This window comes from Neodiprion pinetum, chromosome 2 (assembly GCF_021155775.2).
Source record: "Neodiprion pinetum isolate iyNeoPine1 chromosome 2, iyNeoPine1.2, whole genome shotgun sequence".
NCBI lineage: Eukaryota > Metazoa > Arthropoda > Insecta > Hymenoptera > Diprionidae > Neodiprion > Neodiprion pinetum.
Window position 1 is genome coordinate 11,346,429 of NC_060233.1, and position 27,898 is coordinate 11,374,326.

Genomic DNA, 27,898 nt, shown 5'->3' on the forward strand with positions numbered 1-27,898 from the left:
CAAAAAAAAAACCAATACCTTCAATTCTTAACTCTCGAAGTATTAGAAGGGAGAAAAAAAATCGACAGTTGATCGAATTTCAAGACTGTTGAAACAATCAATCTTCCGTAAAAAAAAAAAGTCGACCCACGTATATACACAGGGTGAATTCCTAACGACTGCTAAAATTTAATGCGCACGTGCAACAATTGCCAGGGCAACCAATCATAATGGAGAATAGTTCGATGTGACGTATATAACCCCAAAAAATTTTTGTCAGATGTGAGTTGAGGACAAATGCCATCGACAACCGTAAAAATTTTTGAGGTTACATAGATCGCGGCGAACTGTCGTTCTAAATTTATATGACGGTTGGTCACCCTGGCAAACAGTTGTTCTCGGATCGTAGCGCGTGCGCATTAAACTAAAGCAGACGACGGTCCGTGCAGTCGTTAGGAATTCACTCTGTACGACTTATTCACCAGTGAAATTAACATCTGCGTGATGAGTTTGAGCGTAAATAAATTGTGATATTTACGTCACATAATTCCGTTAGTTTTGCTGTTGATACCAAGGAGTTGGTTTTTCGATTATCTATTTCGAACATCGATTGTCCTTAATGCATTAACATTTGAGTGAAAAATTTCCGCAGGAAATGCTGTCTCACCAGGACAATGACGTGTGTTTCACTTGGTCTCGTCAGATTGGTCTGCAGTTATCTCGTGTGGTAGTAAAGTGTATTCAAGGTTTGCGGTCAGGAGTGACGCGGTTGGGCGTTAGAATTCCTAGAAAAAAAAATTTAATGGGCTAGGAATAAGAATTCTTTAAAAATGTTTCTTAGAGGAATTCGGTGGAAAATTTCAAAATTCATTTACCAGACTTGGTAGCATAATCGTAGATCGGTGCCGAGCGTTACATTAGACTCGAATTTGTCTCAGATTTCTAAAAACAACTGTTTGGCAAGTGATCGATTTAAAAAAAAATAATCATATCAACCTTACAAAATATTGGTTACAATATAAATAATCACTTCTAAATCATCTTAGAGAACTACTTGATCGTCGATTTTGTACATTTTTTATTTCTTTTTTTTCGAATCTGTAAATATGGAAACAAAATCCAAACTGTCAAAAGAGATAATTGAGAAAATTTTAGGCGGAAAATGAATTTTTGACAAATTTGTAAAAACGCCCTCATACTTGTTGCAATTTTTTTCATACTTTTCAGAATTACAGCTTAATGAAGATATTCTGTGTTACAAACGTCCCCGAATTCTTTCAGATCGATGTCGGAAGAACAGAAGAATCGATTTCAACTGTATCCTAAACACTCCTAAATTCCATCCAAAAATCTGTACCTTAGAATGAGATATTTTTATTTTTCTAAACTTATGATACAAAATAAAGTACCGATAAGATATGAGTTTTGTTTTTTTTTATCAACGGGTTCGATTTTCACTTCGAGCTCGATTTGGTTACAAACATTGATAATCGCAAGAACTCGTATTTTTTCACATCTTCGCCCTAAAATTGAGTTTCGGAAGAATTCTCTGGAATTCTGGGAAAACATGAATAACGACGAGATTTGTTTTTTTTTTTTTTTTTATTTTTCTCGACCACAGGATAATTAACTTCGAAAGGCACCCCCGGTTTTTTTTAAAACTACTCCGCGCCAATGGTAACTAACTCGTCCGAGATAGTTAAGCGGAAAAAGATAAGAATGAATCGCAGCGGCGCAGCATAACCGGAAGTTGGAAGCCCGCCTACGTTCGAATGTGGACCAACCCCTTCATTTAAGTCATTCATAGCTCGTCACTCATCCGATTACAAAGACCATTTCTACCGCGTATTATTGCCGAGAAAAGAATCGGGCTCGTGGCACCAAAGCGACTGCAATTACTCGATCAGAGTTCAGACTCGCTCGGTTTAATTGTCTCCGCGTAACTTTTGCCGCTTGGCAATCGAAGGCGCCTTGTCACGTGGAAATCGATATCACGATACAAGAAATTCGAAACCTTGCCAACTTATCATCGAATCGCGAACTCTCAGAGTATTTTTTCAACTCGATTACAGCGCAGACCGAGTTCGCAATTTTTTTTTTTTTTTTTTGTTTTTTTTTTTGTTTTTTGAGTGAATCTCAAACTTGTTATGTGCCAAAAACGCTACTCCAGATAAACCGCTTTTGAACAATGAAGTTTTCCGTTCTCATCTGCAGTGTTTTAATTACTATCACTGGTTTCTACGTCGAGGATTCGTTACAGGTTCCATGTGAGTTTGATAAAAATAATTTACACCACCCTTCTGGCAATATTTTTTTTTTCTCAACGAATCTCTATGAAATTCCAGAAAATCGGAAAAAAAAATCTTCTCGTACACTCTGATCTTTATTTCTCATCCGTTTCTGATTACTCGAATATGTTTGAAAAAATTTCTGAGATCTTGCGTACATTTTTTAAATACTGGACGATCTCTGAAAAATGTGTTTGTCAAGCGATGTGTTCGTAAAATTATTTCACTTCGATTTCCCCGTAAAATTCACCTTTAATACAGAGTTTGGATCCTGAATTTCTCAATACATTTCTAGATCGGTATTTGAGAAAAATAAAGAGAAAAGAAAACGTTGTGCTTTCATTTTTCACGAGAGTTTTTTACATTCAATCAATTAAATACACGGACAGCTGAAAATTTCAAATTTATACCCTTCTTTTTGTATTATTCATGACTTCAGCGAGTAAACTCTGCCGCTCTCACCGCTGCGTGAAATCGCAAATCAAACCAAGAATATTGGTGATTGAACATTGAAAATTTCCCCGCTGTTCAGATTATTTTGCCTCATTCCCAACGGGTCTGGAAGGAACTTAATTTCACTTTCATAAATCAATTCAAGTGCTCGCCGATCAAAAGAAATGAAAAATTAGTCACTCAGATTCGGTTATTCCCTGATGAAACAATATTTCGCATTGTTTTTCGAAAAATTTTTCAAAAATAATGACAAAGTAATTGTAAACTCTGTTTAACTCTGGTATTAGTTCCTTCACTTTCACGGAATTTACTAACACTCTCAGCAAATCGATAAAACACTACGGTATTAATCTTAAACGTTTTCAGGCTGCAATCAATAATTTTGCAAAAAATAAAATAAAAACTGCCATTAACGATCGAAAGTTTCTTAAAAATTTATTTAACAAATCTATTGATCATAATAATGATTCAGCATAGAAAAAAATTCCTGTCATACATTTCAAAAAAGTATAATTTAGTTTTGCGAAAATTTCTCCTGATAAATACATAAAAGTAATTTGAGTCAACAAGAATTTCTCAAATTTTCTCAGGGTGCTTGGAATCTTTTGGAATTTTCATTTAGAAACTATAAAATATTCTGAAATATTGTTCTGGGGAATTTGTTTCCAGATCCGGTTAAAAAAGTTTATAAAAAAAATTAATCTTTCACGACTATAAACTACAAGTAAAATCGAAACAAGTTATACAATAAAAACTAATCTTCCAGACATTTTTAATTGGTTGAAATTTTTTTTTTCTTTCTTCTTTCAACGGCATATGATAAACACAATGTTTCACTTGTTCCGTGCTGTATTAAGCTAATGAAATTTATAATCGAATTTAGCCCGATGTCGCGAGGTAAAAATATTGAATGGGAGAATGCGTCAGAAGCCGCGAGGAAGAATGGTGAGATTTTACTGCGACCCGGGGTTTAAATTGATAGGAAACAAGTACGCAATTTGCATCAAAGAAAGATTGGACCTTACGCCTCCAATCTGCGTCAGTAAGTATCTCGACAATTTTTATCTCCGACAACCAAAGTTCCATTCATTCTATGAATGTTTTGCTTATTCATTTGTTTGTTTGATTAGATTTTTTATTTTTTCTTTTTTTTTTCTTTTTCTTGATATGGCGCATAACACAGTTCTTCAATAACAATCGGAGTGCCAAATATCTAGGACGATTTTTTTATACGCTTTTAATCAATGCACGAAGTGAAATTTCACAATCATAACGAAATTGTAAATCGAACGATACGGTGCAATATTTATTTATTTATTTTTTTTCATTCATCAACGAACGAAATTGAATAATCTGGTATGATTACTTACCAAGTCATTTTATTTTTATTATTTTTTTTTTTTCCACTCATCCGTGTGCCAGATGGAATTTTTGAATTTCAATCAGGTTGATAATCGATCAATCTCGTTTAACGAACATTTTTCGATTCTTTCATAAATGCAAAGAATTAAAATTGTGTTCAATTATAACAATCAATTTGGCAACAAAAAAAAATCGGTCAACTTTTTTTTTTGGTCTCATTTTCGTCCGAAATGTGAAAAAAAAAAATTGAACGAATCCGTTTTTCGTTTTACCGACGCGGAAAATAAAATTGTTCGATTATAATCGGGAGAAAAAATTGAACGATCTCGTAAAATGGATTAGCGGTCGGATTTTCGGCCTGCGAAGAATTCTGTAAGAATTGATAAACTTATCATCGGTTCGTCGTTGAACAATGATAAGCATTTCGAAGCGTTAGGTCTGGTTCGAAGATTACCAACCGCACTGTATTTTTACTCAGAAACAACGTGCTCACCGATCGAGAAGCCGGAGAACAGTTTGATGGTGCAAAAGGAATCCGGTGCTGTTCTAATGTTCTTTTGTGAGCCGGGTTACCAGCTGCAGGGTCCCAAGGAAATATACTGCACCGGTACAGCATGGAACGACACAGCGCCAACATGCAAAAGTGAGTAGAATTTTCATCCATCTTCTTCAATTGATGCTCAGGAACAATTTTTAATTTTCAATTTTTCGAATTAATTTAAGCAGGTTCGACGAGTTGAATATCAATACTTCTTCCCTCGTGTTGTTACAAAATTTAAGTATTATTTGTAAAATTGGTAAATCATATAAAAAACAATTACGAAAATTCAGAAGACAAGCTTGAATACCGATTTTTCATTCAAAGATACTTTAACATTATGCGTGTGAAAAATCTCGTATAATAACATGATTTAATTTTGTTTTTTTTTTCTTTTTTTTTATTTTTCATCGTTTTTCGTCACGCTTGTATCGTCGAATATTCAATTTCTTAGCGATACGGAATTAATCGGCTGCTAAACATATGATCTTCCAAAAATTACGAGACACAGAGAGTGTCGATGAATCTGATAGAAAAAAATTGCTACATTAATGAAACTTGGCAGGTTAATTAAACAGCTCTTTAATTAACTCCAAACTTAGAGGAAATGCGAACACTGAAATGAATTTACGATTCAAGATACCGTTAAATTGTTAGTTATTATCGGGGAGTCGATTTTGTTTTTTAAACGTTGCGAATAATCGCGGGAAACTCATTTTTTGCCACTCAATTACGCGCGACAATTTCTTCCGAAATCGGTAAATTTATAAGACTAAAATCTTGGAAATTAATTACATATTCTCTCATTTTTTCATCAATCCCCCTGTCTAAGCATTGAATTTTTCCAAAAAAAAAAAAAAAAAGACACAAGGACAAATCCGCCGACAAGTTGCAATTTCGATGATCCTGACCTTTGCTCCTGGGAACAAGATCCTATGCACGACTTCGATTGGACGAGGCACAATTTCCGCACCGGGAGATCGAAAATCCCAACCGGCCCTTCGCACGATCACACTCTCGGATCAGGATACAACGGTGAGGGAAAATATCAGGCGTTATAATTTATTCCAGAACAAACCCCTTCAAATTATAATTTATCCCGGATTTTCATTTTCAATTTCTGACAATCATTTCCATTAATGAATCGTATTGATATTCTGCGCTTCTACCACGATGATTAATCATTCATGACGTCGAGGTGTGAATTTTTCAAGCTTTCATTCTGCAACATTTCGAATAAATTATTGACTATTTCAGTTCAACTTTGAAAGTGACTGGAAAATTAAATATCAAATGAAACTGCTATGAGCGGCTATGCGATAAAAGCAACCCAGAAATAATGACATCGCATGATCGAAATTCATGCTTTTTGTTGCAAAGCTCACATTGAAATAATACACTTTTTATACTGTGATAAAGCAAAGCTTTCTCGAAAAGTTTACCTGAAACTTCAATCGATGCGTAACGTCGTATGAGAAAAAAAAAAAGGCTCGCGAGACACAGGAAAATATGTCAAGAAAACTGCATTTCAACGGTAAAAGTATTTTTGCTAAAAATGTTAGAAAAATTGCAATTCCAAATTACACCCAAGTTTAATGAAATATATTGTGTGAAAATTCAAGTACAAAAACTTCATATTGACTTGGTTATTACGCTTCGTAATATCAACTTTACAGATAATAAAAGACTAATTTAATACAACTGTAGATAAATTTGACTATAATAATCTAACAACTCACACTTCGCTATCCCTCAAAAACAATATGATTAGAAACAGAATATAATGAAATTTTCAGTTTCAAAAGTTTTTAAAGAAACTTTGCAATTGTGAAATGTGAACCCCCCTGAAAAATAAAACAAAGAAAAGAAGACATTGCCTCAGTTTTCTGTGAGAAAAATGTTGAACTTGCGACAACTTCTTTATTCCCGACTCAACCATAATGTTAACTTTATTGACCTGAAACGCGGGACGAAATTATCATATTATTCCTTCTTGGCGCATTTGCGGGAAATATGAGATCTTAATCTTCGACTTTATTCCCTTGTTTCATAATCTACTGTAACGTTTAAATTTTTAATGCAAACAATGTAATCCGAATTTACTGCGGAATGTTTCAAGATATGTAAAAAAAAAACGACACGTGTGAGATTGACAATGTGCTGATTGTTTTCCCAGGCTATTACTTGTACACCGAGGCGTCGGGGAGAACAGAAAACCACACTGCACGAATCGTGTCACCTCTTTACAGTTCCAATCTGACCGAAGCAGGATGTTTTTCATTCTGGTAATAAGCACAACTTGATAAACTATGTAATTCATTATTGACGAATCCTTCGGATTTATTAATTCTGCTGCATGCCATTGTTGTACGTAGTTTGAAATTTTGTCAATGTGTGGATTGTCCTTAGCAACGTTTATCCGTAAAATGGCGTCAAAAACTGACCGCAGGAAATCTTTAAACAATATTGAACAACGGTGGTCGGAAAACAAATGATGAATCAATTTTTTCGATCAATCATTCGTGGTTTGGTAACTTTAGGAAATATTGATAAGTTGTGTTTTTTTTTTTTTTTTTCGTTTTTCGTTTTTTCTTTTATAATCAGGTACCACATGTACGGACGTACCATCGGCACACTGAACGTTTTTGTCAAAGCTGAAGGTGAAACGAAACTTGGAAAATTGATGTTCACCAAAAGTGGAAATCAGGGTAATGCGTGGTGGCCCGGTTTCTTTTACTTGCCAAAAGTTGAAGACAATTTTCAGGTCAGTTCTCAACCCTCCGTTGCAAATAGTCTTTAAATATACAGTTTAAAAAGAATTTCCATCAAGTATTTCTTACCGTTAAGTCCAATCACGATTTTTCGGTAAAAAAGCAAACATTTTTTTTTTTTTTTTTTCTCGCAAAGCAGCTCAATTTATACTTCGCTACAAAATTCACAGATAATTTGGACATGTGCCACGATTTTGTGGAAAAAAATTTGCCGAAATATATCAATCTCGCTTACGGAATAAACGAAAATGCAAACTGGGCTTAATTATATGAGGTCGATGATACAATGAAACGAAAAAAATACGTAGAAAAATTTATAGAAGTCTGCGACGGGTTTGTTCGGACAGCTTGTTTCTACAACGTGGTTTTCTGAGAGGAAAAAAAAAGAAAATAAAAATTATCATTTACCAAACAGTTGATATAAAAAACGTGAAACAATTCAAGAAATAATATTTCAACTGGCATTAAAATCCGACTGCAAAGTTTCAATATTTCGTTGATGCGATGTTCATTACAAGTGAATTAAAGTTTAGCTCTGAATTCTAAAAATGTCACGAGTTAATTTTCAAATTTCTACCTCTGACAACAGATAATCATAGAGGGAGTAAGAGGCCAAGGATATCTGAGTGATATTGCCATCGACGATGTAGCGATTCTGCAGGGAAATGCGTGCATGGACCAGCTGAATATGACGAAGGAAGTGACTCCAGCCGATGATGATAACGGTGAGTAGAGAACCAATAATTCTGGTGATTTACGAACATTTATTCACATGAATATTTGCTGAGTAATTTCGAAGAGAAGGAGTGAAAGTTTGACTAATTTTATTATTACGTAACGCGCAAACAGCAATCAAAGTGTTTCTTCACCCACGCACCCAGCTCTCACGGACTCTCTATCTTTTCACAAATTTCCTGTTGATTGCGAATATATCAGCAAACGTCAAGGCCAATAAACAGTCTGGGCTGTATCGAGTTTGTCAGTGATAGAGAAATTAGTAAATTTCCATCTCTAACAGCGCGAGAGATGAAAGCAATGGATTTTTTTTTTAAATGAATCTTTTTTAATTGCTTGGCGGGTGACGAAGCTGAATGAAATTACTCTGCGGATAATACACGGGCACACGATATTGCAGAAAAAATGCACCGATGCCCCTTTGTAACGATTTAAATAATCGGGACACGCCAAGGCGCAATTTTTCTGCAATATGGAACATTGCAGATGCAATTGCATTACGTTAGAAATGTCGATGCAATATTCCTGCAATATTTCTACCACAATTACAATGTAGAATTATATTAGCAATGCTTATGCAATATTCTTGGAACCTTTTAACTTCACCTCTCGTGTAGGAATCTTTTAGCAATATTTCTGCAATATTCCTGCAATATTTCTACCACAGTTACAATGTAGAATTATATTAGCAATGTTTATGCAATATTCTTGCAACCTTTCAACTCCACCTTTCGTGTGAGATTGTTTTAACAATGTTTCTGCAATATTCTTTCAATATTCTTACTGCGACTGTACCTAATACGGAAATATTGCACCAATGTTTCTGCAATATTGCGTGCTACGCGGAATCGATCCGAGATATTCCAACCAATCCCAACTAATTGTGAGTGCAAGTTAAAAGAAGAATGCATGAACATGGATTCCAAAATATTTCTCAATTACATAATTTTCCACACAAAAAGTATATTTATTGCCTTATGTACGAAGAATGTCGAAAAATTCTTTCATTTAGTTACAAATTTGGGTTCAACGATTGGAAGAAGCAGGTCAAAAAAATACCTCATAAATATCGTACACAAGGCATTCTTTGTGTAACTTGTGTACCATTTTGTCATCTTTCTCTTTAAAATGTAACTAGCTTCGTGCCAAGCTCGGTTTTTTTTTTTTCATCCGCAGATCAAGTGGAGATCGTGAATTCGATGCAGACTTGTAACGGAAAGTGCACAAATTTCAACACCACGCTTGATTCCAGCGAAGTTTGTCAGTGCGACCTGTTCTGCATGGATAGACAAAACTGCTGTCCTGACTACGATGAATTCTGTTTTTCTTCCAGTAAGTCAGTCGCTTCCAAATTCGACACTTGATCCCGAAAAACAGTATTAATCACGAAACTTAACCACCGTTTTCGTGCCTTTTTCTTCCTCTACAACAGCTGATTTCGACGATATCAGTACCTCGATTACAGAAGGTTTACAGACGTTTTCCTTCGCTCCTATTCCCATTAGTCCCAAGGACGGCCTGGATCCAAATCCGCCAAAATGGCTGGACGATAAGACAAGCGAAAAACCGACCCCTAGCAGCACTCAACAAACCCTGGGTGAGCAAAACATCTCCTCAGGGAGACTGAGAATTTTTTCACAGACTTGAAAGTTGTGCATCTTGAGTGATAATTCGATGAAGACCTACGAAAATTTATCTCGAATTCGACGAGGATCTCTTAAGATTCTGAGAATCTGGAATTCGTAAGAATGCAGGATCAGAGGATTTTAGTGAAATTTGATTGTAGCTTAGTTAAGATCAGAAGACTATAAAATTACAGACATCGAATTTCGACTGAACAAAACATATGTTTTTCGATTCGATTAACGTCTATTAGCAGATTCGCGTGTTGCTCGTGTTAATGACTCTAACTGCACAACACTAACTAGATCGTATTTAATTAAAAAACTAGTTTTTCAGCGTACATTTCACTCTTTATCAACTTAGCGTAAAAAAACAAAAGAGACACCGCTTGCAAGAAAATTTCTGTCCATCAATATTCGTACGATTTAGCTAAAACCGTGGCTGAAGGAATCAGCTGTTCGCTCAGTGAGCCGCCATATTGCTCCAACACCGCAGACTCTTTAAATCTCAGCGTGGAAATCATATACGTTTTCAAAATTTAATTTATCTTCTGGAAATATCAGAAAGTCTTAAAAAAAAAAATATCCAGCAATGTTCGATTTTTAACTTCATATGACCGCTTTATGTTTTAAACATCTCTTTGATATCCTGAAATAACGCGAATTTCTAAAAATCCTTCAGATGTTATCAGAATTAACTAATCCTTTCCTGCAAAACAAAATACAGAAAGTTTCGCAAATCTATATTTCTGGGAAATTTCTGTGAATACGTTTCATTGCAGTTTTTTGTTTTTTTTTTTCGAATTTTGCAGTGGTGACCGTCTCGAGTGAAGAAGTAGACGCCCAGAAATCAAGTCGAGATCCGAGGAAGTTTTCGCTTTCAGGAATTATTGCGATAGTTGCAGGCATCGCAGTAGTTATGATAGTTGGTGCAGGACTCGTCACCTTTTCTGTCTTACAAGTGCGCAATAATTACAGAAAAAATTCGCGAAAATCGGCTCTCTCCGAAGACAGCGACGTCAGATTTCTCACCTCCGATGAAATGCTGGATTTCAATATCGCAAAACCTGAAGACATGGAACTTTCTTCATAAGTGCAACCGGTGAACTTGGTGGGATTTTATTTATTCTTTTGAAAATGGTGATCCGTTATTCCGAAAGAATACCTTTAACAAGGGTGAAAATATCTAAGCAGATAAGCCGGTGAATCTCGAAAATTTAGGCAAAAGATTTAAATTTTATACCGTCAATAGTTACTTTTTTTTACTGCAGTTAGAAGTGAAAACCTTGTAAAAAGCGGATTTACGTTTGAGAGAAAAAAAAAATGAAAAATTTTCATGCACGTAAAAAGTCCTCAAAAACGATGTAAATTCGATATTTTTAGTTCTCATTAATATGTACCAATGAAAAACGCAATGAGGTGAGAAAAATCTCGTGAAAATCGGCACATTTAAGTCCGGAATGAAGATGTTTTTTACGTAACGGATTGTTGTCAGCGGAAAATTACGCCCGCGTTACCTGATAATATATGTACTTCATTAATGGTATAGGAAAATATTTATACATAGGTATACATGCGAATATACATTATAAATTTTTTTAAAGTGTAGTTTCATGAATGAATTAGTTTAGAATTGTACGCAGTGATTTATCCCTTTTTCGAAAATATAGAAAGAAATAAAACATAAATCAAAATAAATCCTAGCTTCGTTATTCTCAAGTGAATATTGCATGAAAGTCATATTCTGTGTCACACCATACTTCGCTATATTATTTGACTTGTGACGAGGCAAAAATTGTTTGATGATTTTCCAAATCCTTGTGTATAAATTATAAAATAATAATACGTAAAGAAAATTATTAACGTTTTTTTAAACTCATGATATTTCTCTTCAATCTTAATACACTTACAAAAGAAACTGTATTTTCACTGTTTTATTGTATAAATAAACGCACAACACGTGAGAGAGTTGGAAAAAGTTAAAAGTGGAAAAACCACGATGCACGATTTAAAGAAATAACTGACTTACCGATACTATTTTAAACTGAAAATTATATCGCATCACGTATTGCAAGATTATATACCGCAAAAAACCTCGTGCAATACGAAATACTTGAATAAATAAAATTGCTCCAATATCAAGGTGTATAAAAAACAATCCTGTTGAATTAAAAGAGAAGAAAAAGTGCAAAAGTCGTGGCAATTACATACACGGTGCAAAAATTTTTTTACCATAATTTTATTAAATAAATAAAGTACTTCGGTATCACAAAATTCGTGCTCCTTAAATTTAACATAATATACGCATAGTTATATTGATTCCTCTGTTTTTCTATCTTCTACGCAGTGTATATAAACATACACGCTCAATTTATTTGCAAAAGGCATCCAGCGCCTCGTAAATCCGATATTATATATTCCTAAAGCAAACTATAACTACAACTATCATATGCGTGAAAGTATTTGCAACAATATTAATTAAATGCGATAAACGCGGATAACATCACGAATGCAAAATTGCTTGAAGTGTACGACTTTTTATTTTTCTTCTTCTCTATTTTTTTTTTTTTTTTTATCTTTCTTCCATTCAAAGCCCCGTCATTTTATGTGTACAACTACGTAAAACCGTTCATCAGGTACCGTGTAATTAACTGTTCGGTATATATGTGACGCTGTTGGCTTAAGATTCTCACTATCGGTACACATTTAATATTTAAATTACCACTGATATTGGGATTTCAATCGTTTCCCGCACGATGGGAATTGTTCAAGAATGAATCAAAGTAATGTAGGAACTAGGGTATTATTATTATTATTATTATTATTATTATATGTAAGCTTGATAAATTACACGCGGTAATTCTTGTGGCGAGAAAGAAAAAAAAATTTAACATACATGACCAGAAAAAAATTCTAGTTACATTAATCCTGTAAGCGATGAATAATATGGAAATTGTCGATGCTGCAGATATAAATATTTTTACAAAATATTGCCTATGTAGTTTTATGTCAAGCAATTTTGATTGCCGTATTGTGTATAATTTTTCCGTGACATATACGCGAATTGATAATGAACACCCGCGCTAGTAATTCATCGGAAAATTCATCAAAATTCAATTTCAGTGAGGTAAAAATGATTAGAGAATTCACAAATAATTAATTATACCTAATTAGAGAGTTCTGATTGCTTGAAAAATTTTCTGAAACGGATATCTCGCTGTTTTCTATTTGTTTCATTTTTTCATCACCTTTCGTGCTATAAGATAAGTATTGGATTAGGTCGAATATCACTTTTTCTAATTTTAAGAAATCTTTACGTTTTCGAACCTGTAGAATTCGAAATACAGGTTTTTAGAAAAATGTATGTCTGGATGTCGGATGATCTCGGAAACAATAGGCATGAAAAATTGTAATGTCCCGTTCAATTTGAACTTCCGGTTTTACAGGAAATAAATCGACTTTCAATGTTCTACCGTCAAACATATACTTTTTTCTTCTAAATACTTGTTCTAAACAAACGACTATATTTTTCCCAGCTTATATAATTCATTTTTAAGTAATCGTATGAATTTTTTTTTATTACTAATTTTTCTTTCAAAACTTTTTCATTTAGCTGCCAAGACCTATCAGTTTCAAATTTTTCACTCGGCCGTTTTCGAGTTCATCCCGGAAGTTTGTCGAACAAAGTGACAGACTCTTCCCTTTTCATGGTGATGAAAAGTATCGCGAAAAAACAATTTTTCCAACTCATTTTTTTTTTTTCATATAGAATATTTAGAAACCCTTTTCACTGTTGAACAGTCACCAAATTATCGAAACGTATCGATGACTTGTTCATCTTCTGAATATCTCTTCGCGGATGAAAAGCAGCAAAAAATGGATCCCCGGAAAAATCTATACTAAACTAATTGCTCCAGAAGTCGACAATTTTTTTTTTTTTTCTCTTGTGAGGGAAAAGTGGTCTTCCCTGACATTTCATGTATCTCCAGGGTCATTTCCGGGATCCTATTCCGTCCAAATTTCCGGATTTCTCTTACTTTTCCCTAGTTATTATACTTGTATAACAGATTCCTGTTATCCAGAATCGGAAAAAAGTCGACTGAACGAAAAGAAAAGGGTGGAATAAAAATTACTGTCTAAGAATCGCAAGGTAGTCTAAGTCGTTCGCTTCTCACTGGGATAATTCGGGGTTGGCTTATTAACGGTGCCCCAAAATAGTAGAAGACCGGTGGATTCGTGCCTGATGAAAAAGAGGAATGGACGGTCGGCAACGAGTCGTTTTTGACTACCGTCCCTGGTGAGAGTGACGGCGGTAACAGCGGCGGCCTCGGTTCCCTTCTCCGTAATGTCGATCTCAACGCGATGGATAACGTCTTCGGCAAAGAGGCCAGGATTGGTAAGCTCCAAGTTGTTACGAAGGTTGTCGAGGCCGTACGACGGTCGATTCTGACTGACGTAGTTGAGGAAGTCTTGATCGATGGGGCGAACCTGCCGCCTAGCGCGGTTTGAATGTGCCGCGCTTTTCCGGAGCGCTACCCGAAAGCTCCGCCGGCGGCGCTGCCGGTCAATCCGGCTGATACTGAAGCCCGTTGCCCACTGCTGCACGTGGTAGCCGCCAACTCTGTCGTCGTAACTGAAAAAGTTTCGCCTTAGCGGTGACGTCAGAGGTGTTGTGGTCTCTTCATCCTCGCCGAACCTGTTCGGGAACGAGATTTTGTCGTTTAGACCTACGCCTGCCTGCGTCTTCGAGGGATTCGCGAATTGATTGTTGCTCTGGAGCTGAGACGAGGCTCCTGTGTAACCTGGAGACAAAAGGCTCAGGTCAGCCGAGAGCGGGTCGAAGAGAGAGTTTAATCCCAACGACTGCAGAGCTCTGCTCAGACTCAATGTGCTCGACAACTTCATCCGTGGCAGCGCGATTATGCACGTTTCATTCTTCGTGCTTCCGATCAGATTTTCCAGCCTCTCGGCGCTCAGGCGACTTTCCAGATCCCGCAATGCGTTCACGCCTCGGTTCGTGGGAAGCACGACGTACATCGTCACCTGGAAGAAAAGAGCGGTGTTCTTTGGTGAAGGGTTTCAGAAGTATAGGTTGAGAATTGACTGGTCTGAGATTCTGTTTGCAATTATAGAACTAATTCCAATTACAAATATCATGTTTTATGTGTTATGTGCCAATCGTGAAGGGTGAAAAACAATATTATTTGAGACACAACTTCATCGATCTAATTGATATTTGTAAATTGAAGCCAGATTTCATTTTCAGATTTGAATTGTCCTACCCAATTTATAATTTATCATTTTCTGGTAGTGTGCAATAGTTGTAAGTACGGGTTGTATTGAATGGGCACGTTTCCGACTTCTGTCATTGCATATTTTCGAAGCTTACATCCAAGGTTGATTGTAAATTGTTGAGAGATTTTTTAGAAGTTTTAGACTACTGAATTACGACGTCATATTGAAACTTGACCACCCATAATTTTTCTCTCTCTGAGTGTTTGACGCAAAAGAGAAAATCTACGACTAACAAGTCACCTGTTATCCATAAATTTTGATGACAAAGAAGAGAAAAATGTTTTTTTGTGGAAAACCGAATAATAAAATTCGTTTTTCATTGTGTATTCTACTTGACATTAACCTCATGTCACGAAATAAAAAACTCAATTGCGTACACAACGTTTTCTAGAACCTTGTATCCCTGAAGTTGACTCGAAACGATCAGCTGTTCACTCAACCTACCGCCATATTGTCCTAATTTCAGCCCACATTGTGGATCTCGATGAGCTTCGGTAAATCATATTTATTCCACAAGCTTTAAACTTACATTGAACCCGCAGTTGACAAATTAATGTATTTTTCCATTAAGGGCTATTTAAGAAAATTGTCAACTTGAAGATCAAAACTTTTTGTTAGTTTCACCACGAGATAGTCGCACGTTAAGTATTTATTACCAATATATTCGTTAATCCTGTGTTCAGAAGCTAAAATAATTTTTCTGGAAATACTACACAGAAAATACTGAAACTGTAAACAGAGTTTGGATATGAATCCTTCAATTCAACTTATCAAAAATCGTTTCGAAATAGCAGAAGATCTAGCAGATTAGTTCTATATCATTCCACGATAGCTTATTTTGTTGACAAAACTTGTTTTTACAAATTCACCGGAACAAATATATTTTCAACGGTCATTTCAATCTTGCTATTATTCTTTTGATGAAAACCAATACCAGTGCAGCGGGATTGTGTCAAATAGTTTTGTGAATAAAATTAAGAATAAATCAAGTGGATAAATACTCAATATGCGACGATTTCCTAACAAACTTAATGAAAAAGCATTGATTCTTAATTGACCAGCCTTCTATACCTCAACATCTCTAGAAAGTCAATGTTTTTCATATTCTTCGACCCATACCTCTTTCCCCTTGTAAGGAAGCCCAACGATCTTAGCTTGCAGCTCTTTGTCCTCAAAAAAGGGAAATTCTCCACCGTTGAACATCATGTCGACATCGACGACCTCACCAGGCGCAACGGTAAAACGTTTCCTGAAAGACGATCAATGATTATATAATAACGAATTGAGTAAATTTATAGTTTAAACATATTTCAGGAAAACTGTAATACGAAAAGCCTTGACACCAACCTTTTCGTGGCACCATCGATGAAGAACTGATTCCACTCTCCGTTAAAATACAGCGCAGACGCTATTATGACCTTCGTTTCAGGTGAAGGCGGTTCACGCAGGATTTCGGAAATTTTTCCTCGCGTCTTTTGACTCACCCAGGAGTTCACTTTTTCCTGAGCATCGCGACCATTCTTCTCGAAATCAAGGTTTATCACTTCACTCTTGTAGACGTCTCGGCTTACTGCCTGGAATTCTCTCCTGATTGGGTAGCCGTCCTAAGAAAACAATTCACGTGATATAGATTATCCAAGCCTTGAGAATCGTAAATAACTAAAAAACGGTCAAAAAGGGTCAAAGGGAGATAAATAATCTTACCCGGACGAATATTCCGCTGGCGAAGTAAGATTGCGGAGCGGGTATTCCGGGCGTGCCACTGATAGCATCGAGCAAAACACCGAACATCTGGTGAACAATTTCGGAATTTCTTGATATATCAACGCCAGCGTTGAATCCGAGCAGTGTGGAAACTTCCTCGAAGGTTTTTCCAGCCGAGCCCAAAAGCACCAAAGCCAAAGCAGCTGCGACGCTGAGCGGCGAAAATATGACATTTTCATTATTTCCTGCAGGAATTCCTCTTGCCTGTGTAGCCGAAACTGCCCCATCGACTCTCAAGGCAAACCGGGCTACGCCTTTGGATATCACGCTGTTTGCCTGTAAACGATTACTGTGATATCACAAAATGCTCATAAATTAATTATTATTCAAGTCGTAATTATCACTGTCTTTCGATCCCTTTGAATCATCGCGAAAAAAAAATTTTCATAAATAAAGAACACGCGCCTTCCTGCAGTGGGCGTCAAATCGGGTTTGCCAGATTAGGTACATCTATTAAAATCAATCTTTACTGAAAAAACAATGATTTGCATATCTCACTTATGAATAAGAATGATCTAAGGCTCACGAGAGCTGAAATGTGTTTTGAATGCGCGTCGTTCTCGTCGCCATGACACGTGAATAATACAAATTGTTTTTCTGAAAGCATATTTTAATCCATCAAAAAATATGTCTGCGCATATTCGACCGCCGTATCAATTGATTTAAGTCATAAGCCCTTTCTCTATGCGTACTTTCAACCTTTAACCTAGTTTGCATCAAATATTTTATTGTGATAGACGGTAGCAGGTCGAAAAGTTAATCGATCGAAAGAAAATATTACCAGCATCTGCACGCTCGCCGATCGCGACTATATTCGTAGTCGGAGTTTCAAGTTCGCTTTAGTTCTCATCGAAACGTCGTGACGTGAACGCGCTGGATGCTGAGCGCACAGAAAATTTAGGGTTGAGCGTCACTGTCCGACACGCATGCGCATTTTTTTGGGCACAGGCGTCGACGACGCAATGCTGATAGACACGTTAGTCAGCGAGTTTGCGCAATCAAATTGAATAGGTAAGAGTTGTAAGTGATCGTTACTGAAACCTCGCAATACGCGGAGAAGTGAAATATAGCTAAGTGTGCACTGTTTGCGAAAGATTATAAATTAAATATTACCAATTTACAGTCGATATTCAGTGGGTTAGAATTATTTTTTCTTCATCGTTGTAGACATAAAACGAAGTTTTTGCGAATTTGCAAAATGCTGCGATCAAATATCGGATTTCTAGTTAAAATGAATGTGGTTTCACCCGATGATACTATTTATTGCTCTCTTCCCTGTATTTTTAAAACTCAATAGACGTTAGTTTAAATCTAAAAAAAAAATTTCTCTGCTATATTTGGCAAAGACAACGAACTTCTTTCAAGTTTTCATCATTGTCAATCAAGAATTCATTCAAATAGTTTCTCAAAACTTTTGGAACAACACAACCCCGGAACTGTAAAGTAAACTGTCCAAAGTCTCTTAAACTTTGATTATTTCTAAATCTGTTCGTTAAAAAAGTTTCTCTTGCAGTTGAATAATTCGTCAGTATTATTATAGATTTGGCAAAGTCACATCATTTTTCCGACTAATTTCTAAACATTTTCCAACGAATTTTGAGACCGAATAAAAAACTATTTTTCTTCTAAAATTTTAGACCAACTCCCACGATGTTGGAAAATATTATGAAAAACCCGTTATCTTAATACTCATAAGACGTTTGAATTTCGAAACTGTTTTTGAACGCATTTCGAGAGAGTCAAAGTTTATTGGAATTCTTGACAAAGTTTTTCAGAGTCATGCCGTTTACAGGGTGATTAAAAAATTATTTGAAAAAAAAAAACACGAATATATTTTAATAAAGACTGCGAAAACTTTTTCAATTAGTATCCGTTCAGTATTTCAAGCCTGTCTTTTACGGCGTTTTTACTTCAATCATATTTCAACCTCGTTAAACGTTCTTATTTCCGCATCCTTAAAAAATTCCTTCTTGAAACTTACCCTTCCACTCCAAACTGCGGGCAATTGATCATTTTGCCCCGAGATCAGCGCCGAAGTTGATGCTTGCGGTGAGCTGAACGCAGAAACGGCGGCGCGATTATGGTTCAAAATATTGTTTTCGACAATCTGAGGACTCGATTGAAATCTCTGAGGTTTGACTGTTTTCGCAATCATCGAGTCGTAGGTATCAGGAAAGACGATCTGCCCCGTGGACCACGAAGCCAAGGTAATAAACAACAATGCCCGCTTCATTTCTGCAAACAATCGCATACAAAAAAGATTAGCTAACATGATTAGACGTCACGGTTTTTTGACACGCCCCTGTTACTACAGCGCTTCAAATCTTGATCATTATTACTCTACTCTAGTTTTATGGCAGTTGTTACAGCGTGGTACAAATTTGATAACGGCGCAGATTTTGAGCTCAAGCTCATTGTCAGCGCAAACTTCGCTAACTTTTAATTAATCTTTCGTTCGTGAATATTTTCTTCCGGGAAAAATATGCGTGCATTTCTTTTTATAAAAAAAATTCTGATACATGCTAAAAGCCGTAAGAAAATCTGATGAAGCTCTTGCAAGCTCCGTTTATCTTTCGCTATGTTCGGATTGTAGACCAAGCTTACATACCTCACAAAACTTTTATTATACGTTTCAATACTTTTCCCAAAATGGCATTCGAAAATCACCTACACGATCTCCGACATATTTTCATCATCAATCTGGCTTATTCATTAATTTCTCAAATGTTTTTGGCGGAAAATTTTACTCGTCAATTCACCGAATATAGGCAAATTTCAAATGTCGTAACTGACGACAAATAAAATGCTTATACTGTCAAAAATTTATAAAATTTTACTAGACTTGTGCTGCACAAAAAAATTTCTGTGTAGCGAAGTGGAATCGCTATATATTTTTTGTAAATTTAATATCAAAATCAGGTTTTTTGAAATCCTTATGGCAAAAATACGCATCTGCTTTTTAAATTTACTTAACTTGTGGTATAAGCAGAAATGGTTCGTTAATTTGATACAAATTTTTCGAAATTTGTTGTACATCTTTGCGAATGTGCTAAACATGCGCATAAGGAAACTACAATTAAAAAAAGGAATTACTTTGTATTCCATTTGAATTTCCTATTATTTGTCAAAATATTCTTTTGACTAGTTTTGAATTTTACTCATCATTTCTACCGAAATCATTATTTTATTTACAATTTTCCGGTCACAAATCACAGATCTGAACCCTGTTCAAGTTGTACAACATAGAAGAAAAATAATCTTCTAATTTTAATTTAAATTCATAGTTTCATTCTTTACATATTTCACATATTTAGTAAATTTACGAAAACCGTTCAACAGTGTACTTATACAACCAATTACGCAAGCTTTCGTATATCATTATACGAATTTTAATAGATTCGGTGTTAATTAAACGTTGTAATGTATCCACATCGTCTTTCACTTTCACAAAACACGGTATGACATTTATACGAAAGAACATTTCAACCGAATTTTAAATATTTCTCAAACAGGAAATTTTAACGCGGCGCCGTCAAAAATTAATTAACCTGTATGCTTTTCTTTCACACTTTCAACAAGTCATTTCAATGATAGATAAAATTTATGCCATGTAATTTTTTGAGTCTCGCAAATTTTCGATCAGCCCGAGTTATCTCATAAAAACTAAGACGTACTTTTGAAATTGACAGAATCAAATGTACCAAACAATTGTTTCGTGAAAACTATTTGATAACTGAAATTTAAAAATCGAAATACCCATCAATTTTTTCTGAAATTCCTCAAAGAACCCCGAAAAATGCTGTGAAATTACACGCAGTACTTTCAAACAAATCAGACAATTATAAAATGCCACGAAACCATTTCGCCGAAATTAAATGCTCGTATGTATTTACCAAGAAATTGCAAAACAAATTAAATAGAGAAAATCAAACCTCAAGTTTGTTGTAGGAGATAGATTCTAAATTTAGTATCCAATACCACGTTTATGGAAGAGAAATTTAAACATTAGATATGTGAACTGAGAATATTGGAATTGAATCGTCGTATTTCAGTAAAATTTATCTTTTTATATTTTCGATTAGCTGATACATCGAGCAGCCGGACGCGATAAAAGATGATAATCATCGAAGAGATGGGTAATTAATAAGAGGATGAAACATCCCGAATTAACGGTCAACCGATTTGAACCAACATAAGCCCGAAGGCCAAAAACCTCGCTATTTGGTTAGAGAAAGTATCATATTCTGCACAAGCAGACTTTTGCAATCGATTGTTAAACACACTCTGCGATCGTTAAGGTCAACGGCGTTCGCTTTATCGTTAGCGGAAACAGAAGAAGAAACATCTTTAATGCTATTGGGAAATCCTCGGCGTGACGAAACTGCGCGACTGATTGTTCCTTTTTTTTTTTTTTTTTGTGCTTACAGCAAATAGATTTGCATTTTTTTCCACACCTTTAGTGTACAAAAATCGCACCTTGAATCTTAATAAACTGAAATTTTGTAATGAATTCTCAATATTCACATCATTTGAAGAATGTTTCAGAATTTTTCAAAGACATGCCGTTCGGACTGATTAAAAATCGTGTTAGAATCAACGTCAAAGTTTTTTTTCCTTCAGACTAAGGACGATTTTTTCTGTTTACTTTGCGATTTCTAAGTTACGCGTCGGACAATATTCGCTCTTGACGAAATCGTTTTTTCTCTTCTTTTTGGCATTTCAAACAGTTCTCCGGTTTCCCTGAATTACCAAAAAGTTTTATTGAAATTAAACACTTCACCTGATTAGAAGAAAAAAAAGTCTTCGCCAAGTTGAATTTTGTTTCCGTTCTTTCTTTAATTTCACCCTAAACCAAAAAATTCACTTATCGGTCTGCTAAGAATTATTCATGAACGTTAAAAAAAACTGCGAATAACAAAAAAATATACCGATGTCAAAGGATTCACGCTTTTGATTAGCAGGAAAGTCCTTGAAAAATTATCCAAGAAGTTTGTTTAAATTGGCATCATTAGTTACGGAATTAACAATGGAGCCATGAAAATCACAATTAGATTCACTTCTCTGAAGAAACTAATTTACAGACGTAAGCGGTATTTAATAGTGCTGCCGTAATTCTAGTAATGAACTATAAGTTTTCCTCCTTAAAATTGAAAAATTTCCCAAAACTACATCGCTGAAACAAATTCATATTTTTCTTGTAGCGATATGGTGTTTTTCTTTTCTAAACGTAATAATCAAATTTATACGAATTGATTGCTTTCTTATTGTATTTTTTAAAAAACGTAATCAGAAAATAACGGAAGTTATCGAGGATTAAAAATAACGATAAAATTCTTATCTATCCCCGAATTTGTTAGACATCGAAAAAAATAAGAAAGTTAGCAACGAATTGCAGTGTCAATTAAATGAACCACACTAAAAATATGCATACAAAAAGAATAATGTTGACTAGAATAAAGAATTCATAAAAAAATTTACACACAGCTAGTTGGATGCATTGAACTTTGCAATCACGTAACACAAATATTTATTTCAATTATATAATTAGTTTTCTAATTTCTTATTTTTTTTTCCAATTTATTAATTTTTGTACATGATTATTGGCAATATTGTTGGATAGTAATTGTAAAAAAAAAAAAATCATTTCTCGATTAGAAATTCGTAAGAGGCTTTTGGGTAGTATTGAATAGAACATAGTCAATGTGTCTATTAGCGTGTGGTACTATTCATAGATCAAGAGTATCTATCCTGCGTGTTGAATTCCGTCGCCTGAACAGCAGCCGATGTAAAACATCTCGTGTAGCCTCACGCGACTGGAATAAATTGCATTTACACTTCTGTCCAGATCCCGTATCGGTACGCGCATGTATTATAAATGTATCTGTAATATACAGTTTCTGCTAATGCGGGTTCGGCAAGTTAACACGTCCGACTGTGCCAATTTTCTCTCCTCTCCTCGCGTCGAGCCTAATCACTCGGTCGTTGTACCTGCACGCTGTTTTAGGTATAATGTAATTCATAGCTAGAAACCGGAATTCACGATTAAATACAAACGCAAACCAGTAGAACCTAACCCACAAGACTAATTTAACTTCCGGGAGGAAGATAATTGATGGTAATCGATTCTATTCGGCTGACATAGAATGAATAAAAGATAAAGCTACGCCGTAAAATAAAAACGCTTCTTCACAGCAATACGATTATCGTAATTTCTACAGCAGGGTGGTATTAATTTTTTTAAACTTTTCGAAAACCTGATCAGCCATACGTTAAAATTCGAATATTTTGAATATATGTTGAGAATTGATCGGAGTTTGAATTTTGAATAAAAAAAATTTTATAACGTAATGGGTTCTTGATTACAACACATAATGGCATAATTATAATCGCTGAACAGATGAGACGCCATATTGTGGCAGTGACCAGTGACAGAACTTCATATTTATACATAGAAGTGATCTTTCACCGTATATTTCGCTTCTCATTAACTATATGACATAAAATTAAAGTTCAACAGCTAGAGCGACGTTATTTCTGTCCAGATATTTGTTAAATACGCCGTAATCGATCAGCTGATCGGCGCTTCGACCGCCATATTGATTAAGTCGCGCCAATAAGGAGGATCCCGAATTTTTTAAGATACGCGTAGTCTCATTCCGCCATTAAAAGAAGGCCAGGGTGTGAGGTAACCTTGTGAGGAAAGAATTTGACGGATGGTAAGTAATCGAGACGGAACAAATAAAGCAACGACACATCCCGCGAACCACGGAAAGTCGCTGATCATGGGCGGTGAGCTGGTTCATCGCCCACAAGGTATGCCTGTTATAATCATTCGCTTTCGAGGTCAGACGACATTGAGTAAAAAATATATTCGCACTCCAACTATATACTCGCCGGTCGATATTTCTACGCACACAGAGAAATTCGAAAACCGGAAGTTTTCCAAATTCTCTGAATCGGAACTTTGCAAAATGTAGCAGACAATTTCAGCGTGTCAAATGTTCTCTGTGAAATGTTACTTGATTTTAAAGTTTGTCAACAGCTTTGCCGAATAATATGAGAAAGAGTTTTTTACCTCGACGACTATTTCGAGTCTGAAATCAATCCGGTTATGCAAGTTGCGGCACCTTTTTTTCAACTTCACATTCCGGTTTTTAATCTTGGCGCGGTTTGAGAAAAGTGACGTCAGAAGTGGCAGTCAGCTGTTCGTTTCAGACCAAATTAACAAATATTGGGGCACGGAGATCGTCCTGCAAACTATTTAACTTTCACTTCGTGACATCTAATCAATCTGGAGCAAAATGTGCGATGAAAAACAACTTTTATTATTAAATACGACAATCGTTGGAGTTCACTGCCACCAAAATGGCGTCTGTCGTATATAAAGATTCCAATTTCGTGACGGGATCAAAGAAATTTTTGACTGGAAGGACGCAGTCGAGGAATTTATTCACTCAATGCAGAACTCGGTTCGTTATTTGCTCGATGCTGTAATATAAAAGTGACAATAGACCATTTTCGTTTTTTTTTCTTCAATCTCAGTTGCGACCGGATAATTATAGGTTGTGAATTCGTCTTCTTGTTGGCAAACGTCAATGGCCAGATAGTCGCGAAGAATTCGGAGACGGGAAACTTGTCCGAAGGTTTACACCTTCGCTTTACGAGGTATTAATCGTCAAATAGTAAAACCAGTTCCAACGTCCTTCGCATCGAATTGAGTAACGCGTGTTTCAACGTCGTTTTTGAAATCGAGAGTATAATTTCAACCATCCTCGCGAGCTGCATAAAACTGCACCTTTTATTTATCCGTAATACACGGTGTGTTTATAAATGCCTGTTCGCGAAATTCGATTATATTGTCCCTGCCGACTGGATTTTGTATTTTGTATATAACGTGGAGGAAAAATCTCTCGACGTGTAATAACACAGCGCTGGAAGTCTCTAAGTCGAAATGTAAGCAAAACCGTGCAAGAACAGCGAGAAGTGAAAGTAGATGTCAAAGGAGAATCGTGATTCCAAAATTAGGCACTGCATAAAGCAATTTATTATAATCGGTTACAGAGGCACGTGTAATGCAGACGAAAATTTACAGGAAGTGTTTTATCCGTAATCCAGAGATGTATTCTTATCATTATTCTTACTCGAGAATGTATATGATGTAATAATCGTTTGGCATGTATCAAAAATACGAAATAATTACTACAATTTACTATTATTATACACATTCTGTTCAAATTATTTATGCATTCCGAAAGTCGGCCTGAATACTGATTCATTATCAGTGAAAATATTCGCAATTTGGAACATGAATCAGCGTCGATCTTTTCAATGCCGCCAAAAAATTTGGATCATCTCGATCAAATTGCTTCTCGTTTTTTTTTTTTTTTTTAATCAGTGCGAGGTCTACAAATTGACATACAGAGCTTTCGAATCGATATCTGAATCGTATTTTGATAAGTTTTATCAAAAGCGTATTTTGATATGTTTTTTATGGCTCTTGGCGCGGAGACAAATTCAAAATCGTAGATATTGATCGATATGTGTAAAAAATTAATGATCTTATAGGAATTAAATTATCGAGCATCTTTTGTTTTGTTAATGGCAAATTTATATGATTTGTTCAATTTCAGCGAATAATCAACGAAACAATGAATTTTGTACAAATTTCACGACGTGCAAATCTGATAACTTATTGAATATATTTTGAAATAATGCAAAAAATTTTTGATCGCAACTCTTTTGGTATAAATACTTTATCTCTTTTCCCAACTTTCGATTCAAATAATCCTGTCGATTCATCCTTAACGATTTTAATCATTTGGCGATTGTTTTAACTGGACTGTACACCTGTGAATTGTTCGTACAGAGACGAGTTGTCGTTTAGGAATATAAATGAAGACAGCGATGCCCTTTCAATGACTGTGAGTCGAGAGAAAGAGAAAAACTACCTTGAAATATTTCAACGATCTCCAACGGGAATTTATATCGTCGCATAATATATGAGTTTTAATTTTCCGAGTACAGTCCGGTGAAAAATTGAGTAAACAAGAGAAATTATACCTGTATGGGAATCAAGAAACGAAAAGTACAACGCATGTTAACCAATTTGAATCTTATATAATGTATCTTTTCTTGGGATAAAAAAAAAAGTCGACACCCACAAATTAAAGTAAAAAGCAAAATAAGTTGTAACAAATTTTAAAGAGGTTGCAAAATCATTTTGCATGTCTAATTTCGATGGATTAGGACTTATCTTGTTCGTTAATTGACGATCTAAAGACTGAAATGAATTTTTAACAGCGTCAATATGTTCATGAATAAATCATAAGTTTACAACTATAATTCTCGTGATGAACTGAGAATCCGTTTTCGAACAAGATCACTCGAAATTTAAAAAAAAAAAACAGTAAACCGATGCAACTGATCTAAATTTATTGATAATTCGGCTTTTAATTCAAGTTTCCTACGTTCAACATTTTTTTCTCTACCTGGTTAACGTTCTTTTAACCAAAGAAAGAACGTTCGATTTGTAATTTTGTAATTTCAACGCCTTCGTATTTAAACTTGATATCCTGTCGGGCTTTTGATCTACTTTATACCTACTTCTTCTATGATTTCGTACCACCAGCTGTAATTATCGCCTAGCTATAAAGTTACAGAAGGAAAAAAAAAAACTGACATTCAAACTCATTCGAGAATATATAGTAATTTTATTCCGAATAACTAGATCCATTATATTCCTGATCAGCATTTTCATACAAGTTATATACTATAATAGTTACTATAGTTATGCAATTAGTACACTATAATAAATACTATAACAATCTCGATGTGTACGATTACTTCCTTATGTGCAAAGAGACAATCTAGACACGTCTAGATTCAAATAGCTTTCGTATAGGTATGAATTGAAACCAGTTATTTAATAAGAGAATAAAAAAAAAAATTATATCATTGTGATTGCGGAGGGATCTTTCAGGATGCTGGTTATTATAATAGACACATATGTATATATGTATATCATATTGTGTATGCATATATATACATAAATTATGCAAGCCACTGTTTTTAAATTTTGTAACCACAGCTGGCAGGCAAAGAGCATTTAATTTTTTTTATCACATTCATTTATAAATCACAGATTAAATCTAAAGCTGTACCAGGCAAAATTATTTATTCACAATCAGCCAGGGACATTTTTTCAACACTACAACAGGACGGTTCGAAATTTCAGACGCAAAATTAACGCGTTCATAAAAGTTGTTACAATTTTCTGTTTACTTCTACGGACGGACGGTAGAAAAAAGTGAACTCAAGAAATTGTTGGTAATTGCGAAACATTATCGTAAAGACTAAAGTCTTGAATTTATTCAAACTTTGACGTCAAATGTGGAAATTCATTCTACGAAAATAGCAGAAGATGATTTTCACAGATTCAGTTGCATTTGACCAGCTCTTACCACAATTTACGTTAAACAATTTGCATTGGTTTTTCAAAATGAAAACTCCGAACATTTTCAGATGCACACTGTAAAATTGATAACGGTTGATGTTTGTTCTAAAATTTTAGTGAAATTCTTTGGAAATATTAACAAGTATTCTAAAAAAAATCACCAACAACAGTCGCCAAATATTCAATTTCATTTTCTCAGTTTCATTTCAAACGGTCATTATAAAATCCAAGCTAAATCACAGTTTTCAAACGAACTATCGCAAAATGAATAATATGCTCACCAGTGACGTTAACGTCGTCTTCGTACAGGCGTTAGATTAACAAGTTGATTTAGCGACGAAGAAAAGAAATATAAGTACGAGCGAAAATGTAGGTATCGACGATAATCAATGCTTGCAGAACATCTTTGGCGCGATAGTTATTCAACAGAAACTTGTTTTCATCACTTTCACCGTAAGATTTTTACCGCCGACATGACAGCCGATAAAAAAATGCGTGAGTTTGAGACGTTTCAACGAGTATTTATTCGGCCACAACGGATGAAATTCAATTCGCAAAATTCTACCACTTGAAATGCGCGGTACCGAGGATGAGGCCTCTTGAACGCACTCTTGGTCGACTACTGGCCGCGATATCGA

General features: G+C 35.2%; 2 protein-coding genes across 2 annotated transcripts; one reads left to right on the forward strand and one right to left on the reverse strand.

Annotated features, from left to right (window-relative positions):
- Positions 1-1,801: 1,801 nt before the first annotated feature.
- On the forward strand, positions 1,802-13,468 carry LOC124211110 (uncharacterized). Its single transcript, XM_046609837.2, has 10 exons — positions 1,802-2,246; positions 3,604-3,762; positions 4,561-4,725; positions 5,485-5,655; positions 6,797-6,905; positions 7,225-7,384; positions 7,981-8,116; positions 9,303-9,458; positions 9,559-9,723; positions 10,561-13,468. Exons 1-10 carry the CDS (start codon positions 2,168-2,170, stop codon positions 10,839-10,841), a joined length of 1,581 nt encoding a protein of 526 aa, XP_046465793.1. The 5' UTR covers positions 1,802-2,167; the 3' UTR covers positions 10,842-13,468.
- Positions 12,284-27,898, reverse strand: LOC124211109 (serine protease inhibitor 28Dc). The gene is made up of 6 exons (XM_046609836.2): positions 27,542-27,898; positions 18,789-19,042; positions 16,748-17,083; positions 16,391-16,647; positions 16,163-16,292; positions 12,284-14,791 (listed from the first exon to the last, which is right to left on the reverse strand). Exons 2-6 carry the CDS (start codon positions 19,038-19,040, stop codon positions 13,904-13,906), a joined length of 1,863 nt encoding a protein of 620 aa, XP_046465792.1. The 5' UTR covers positions 19,041-19,042; positions 27,542-27,898; the 3' UTR covers positions 12,284-13,903.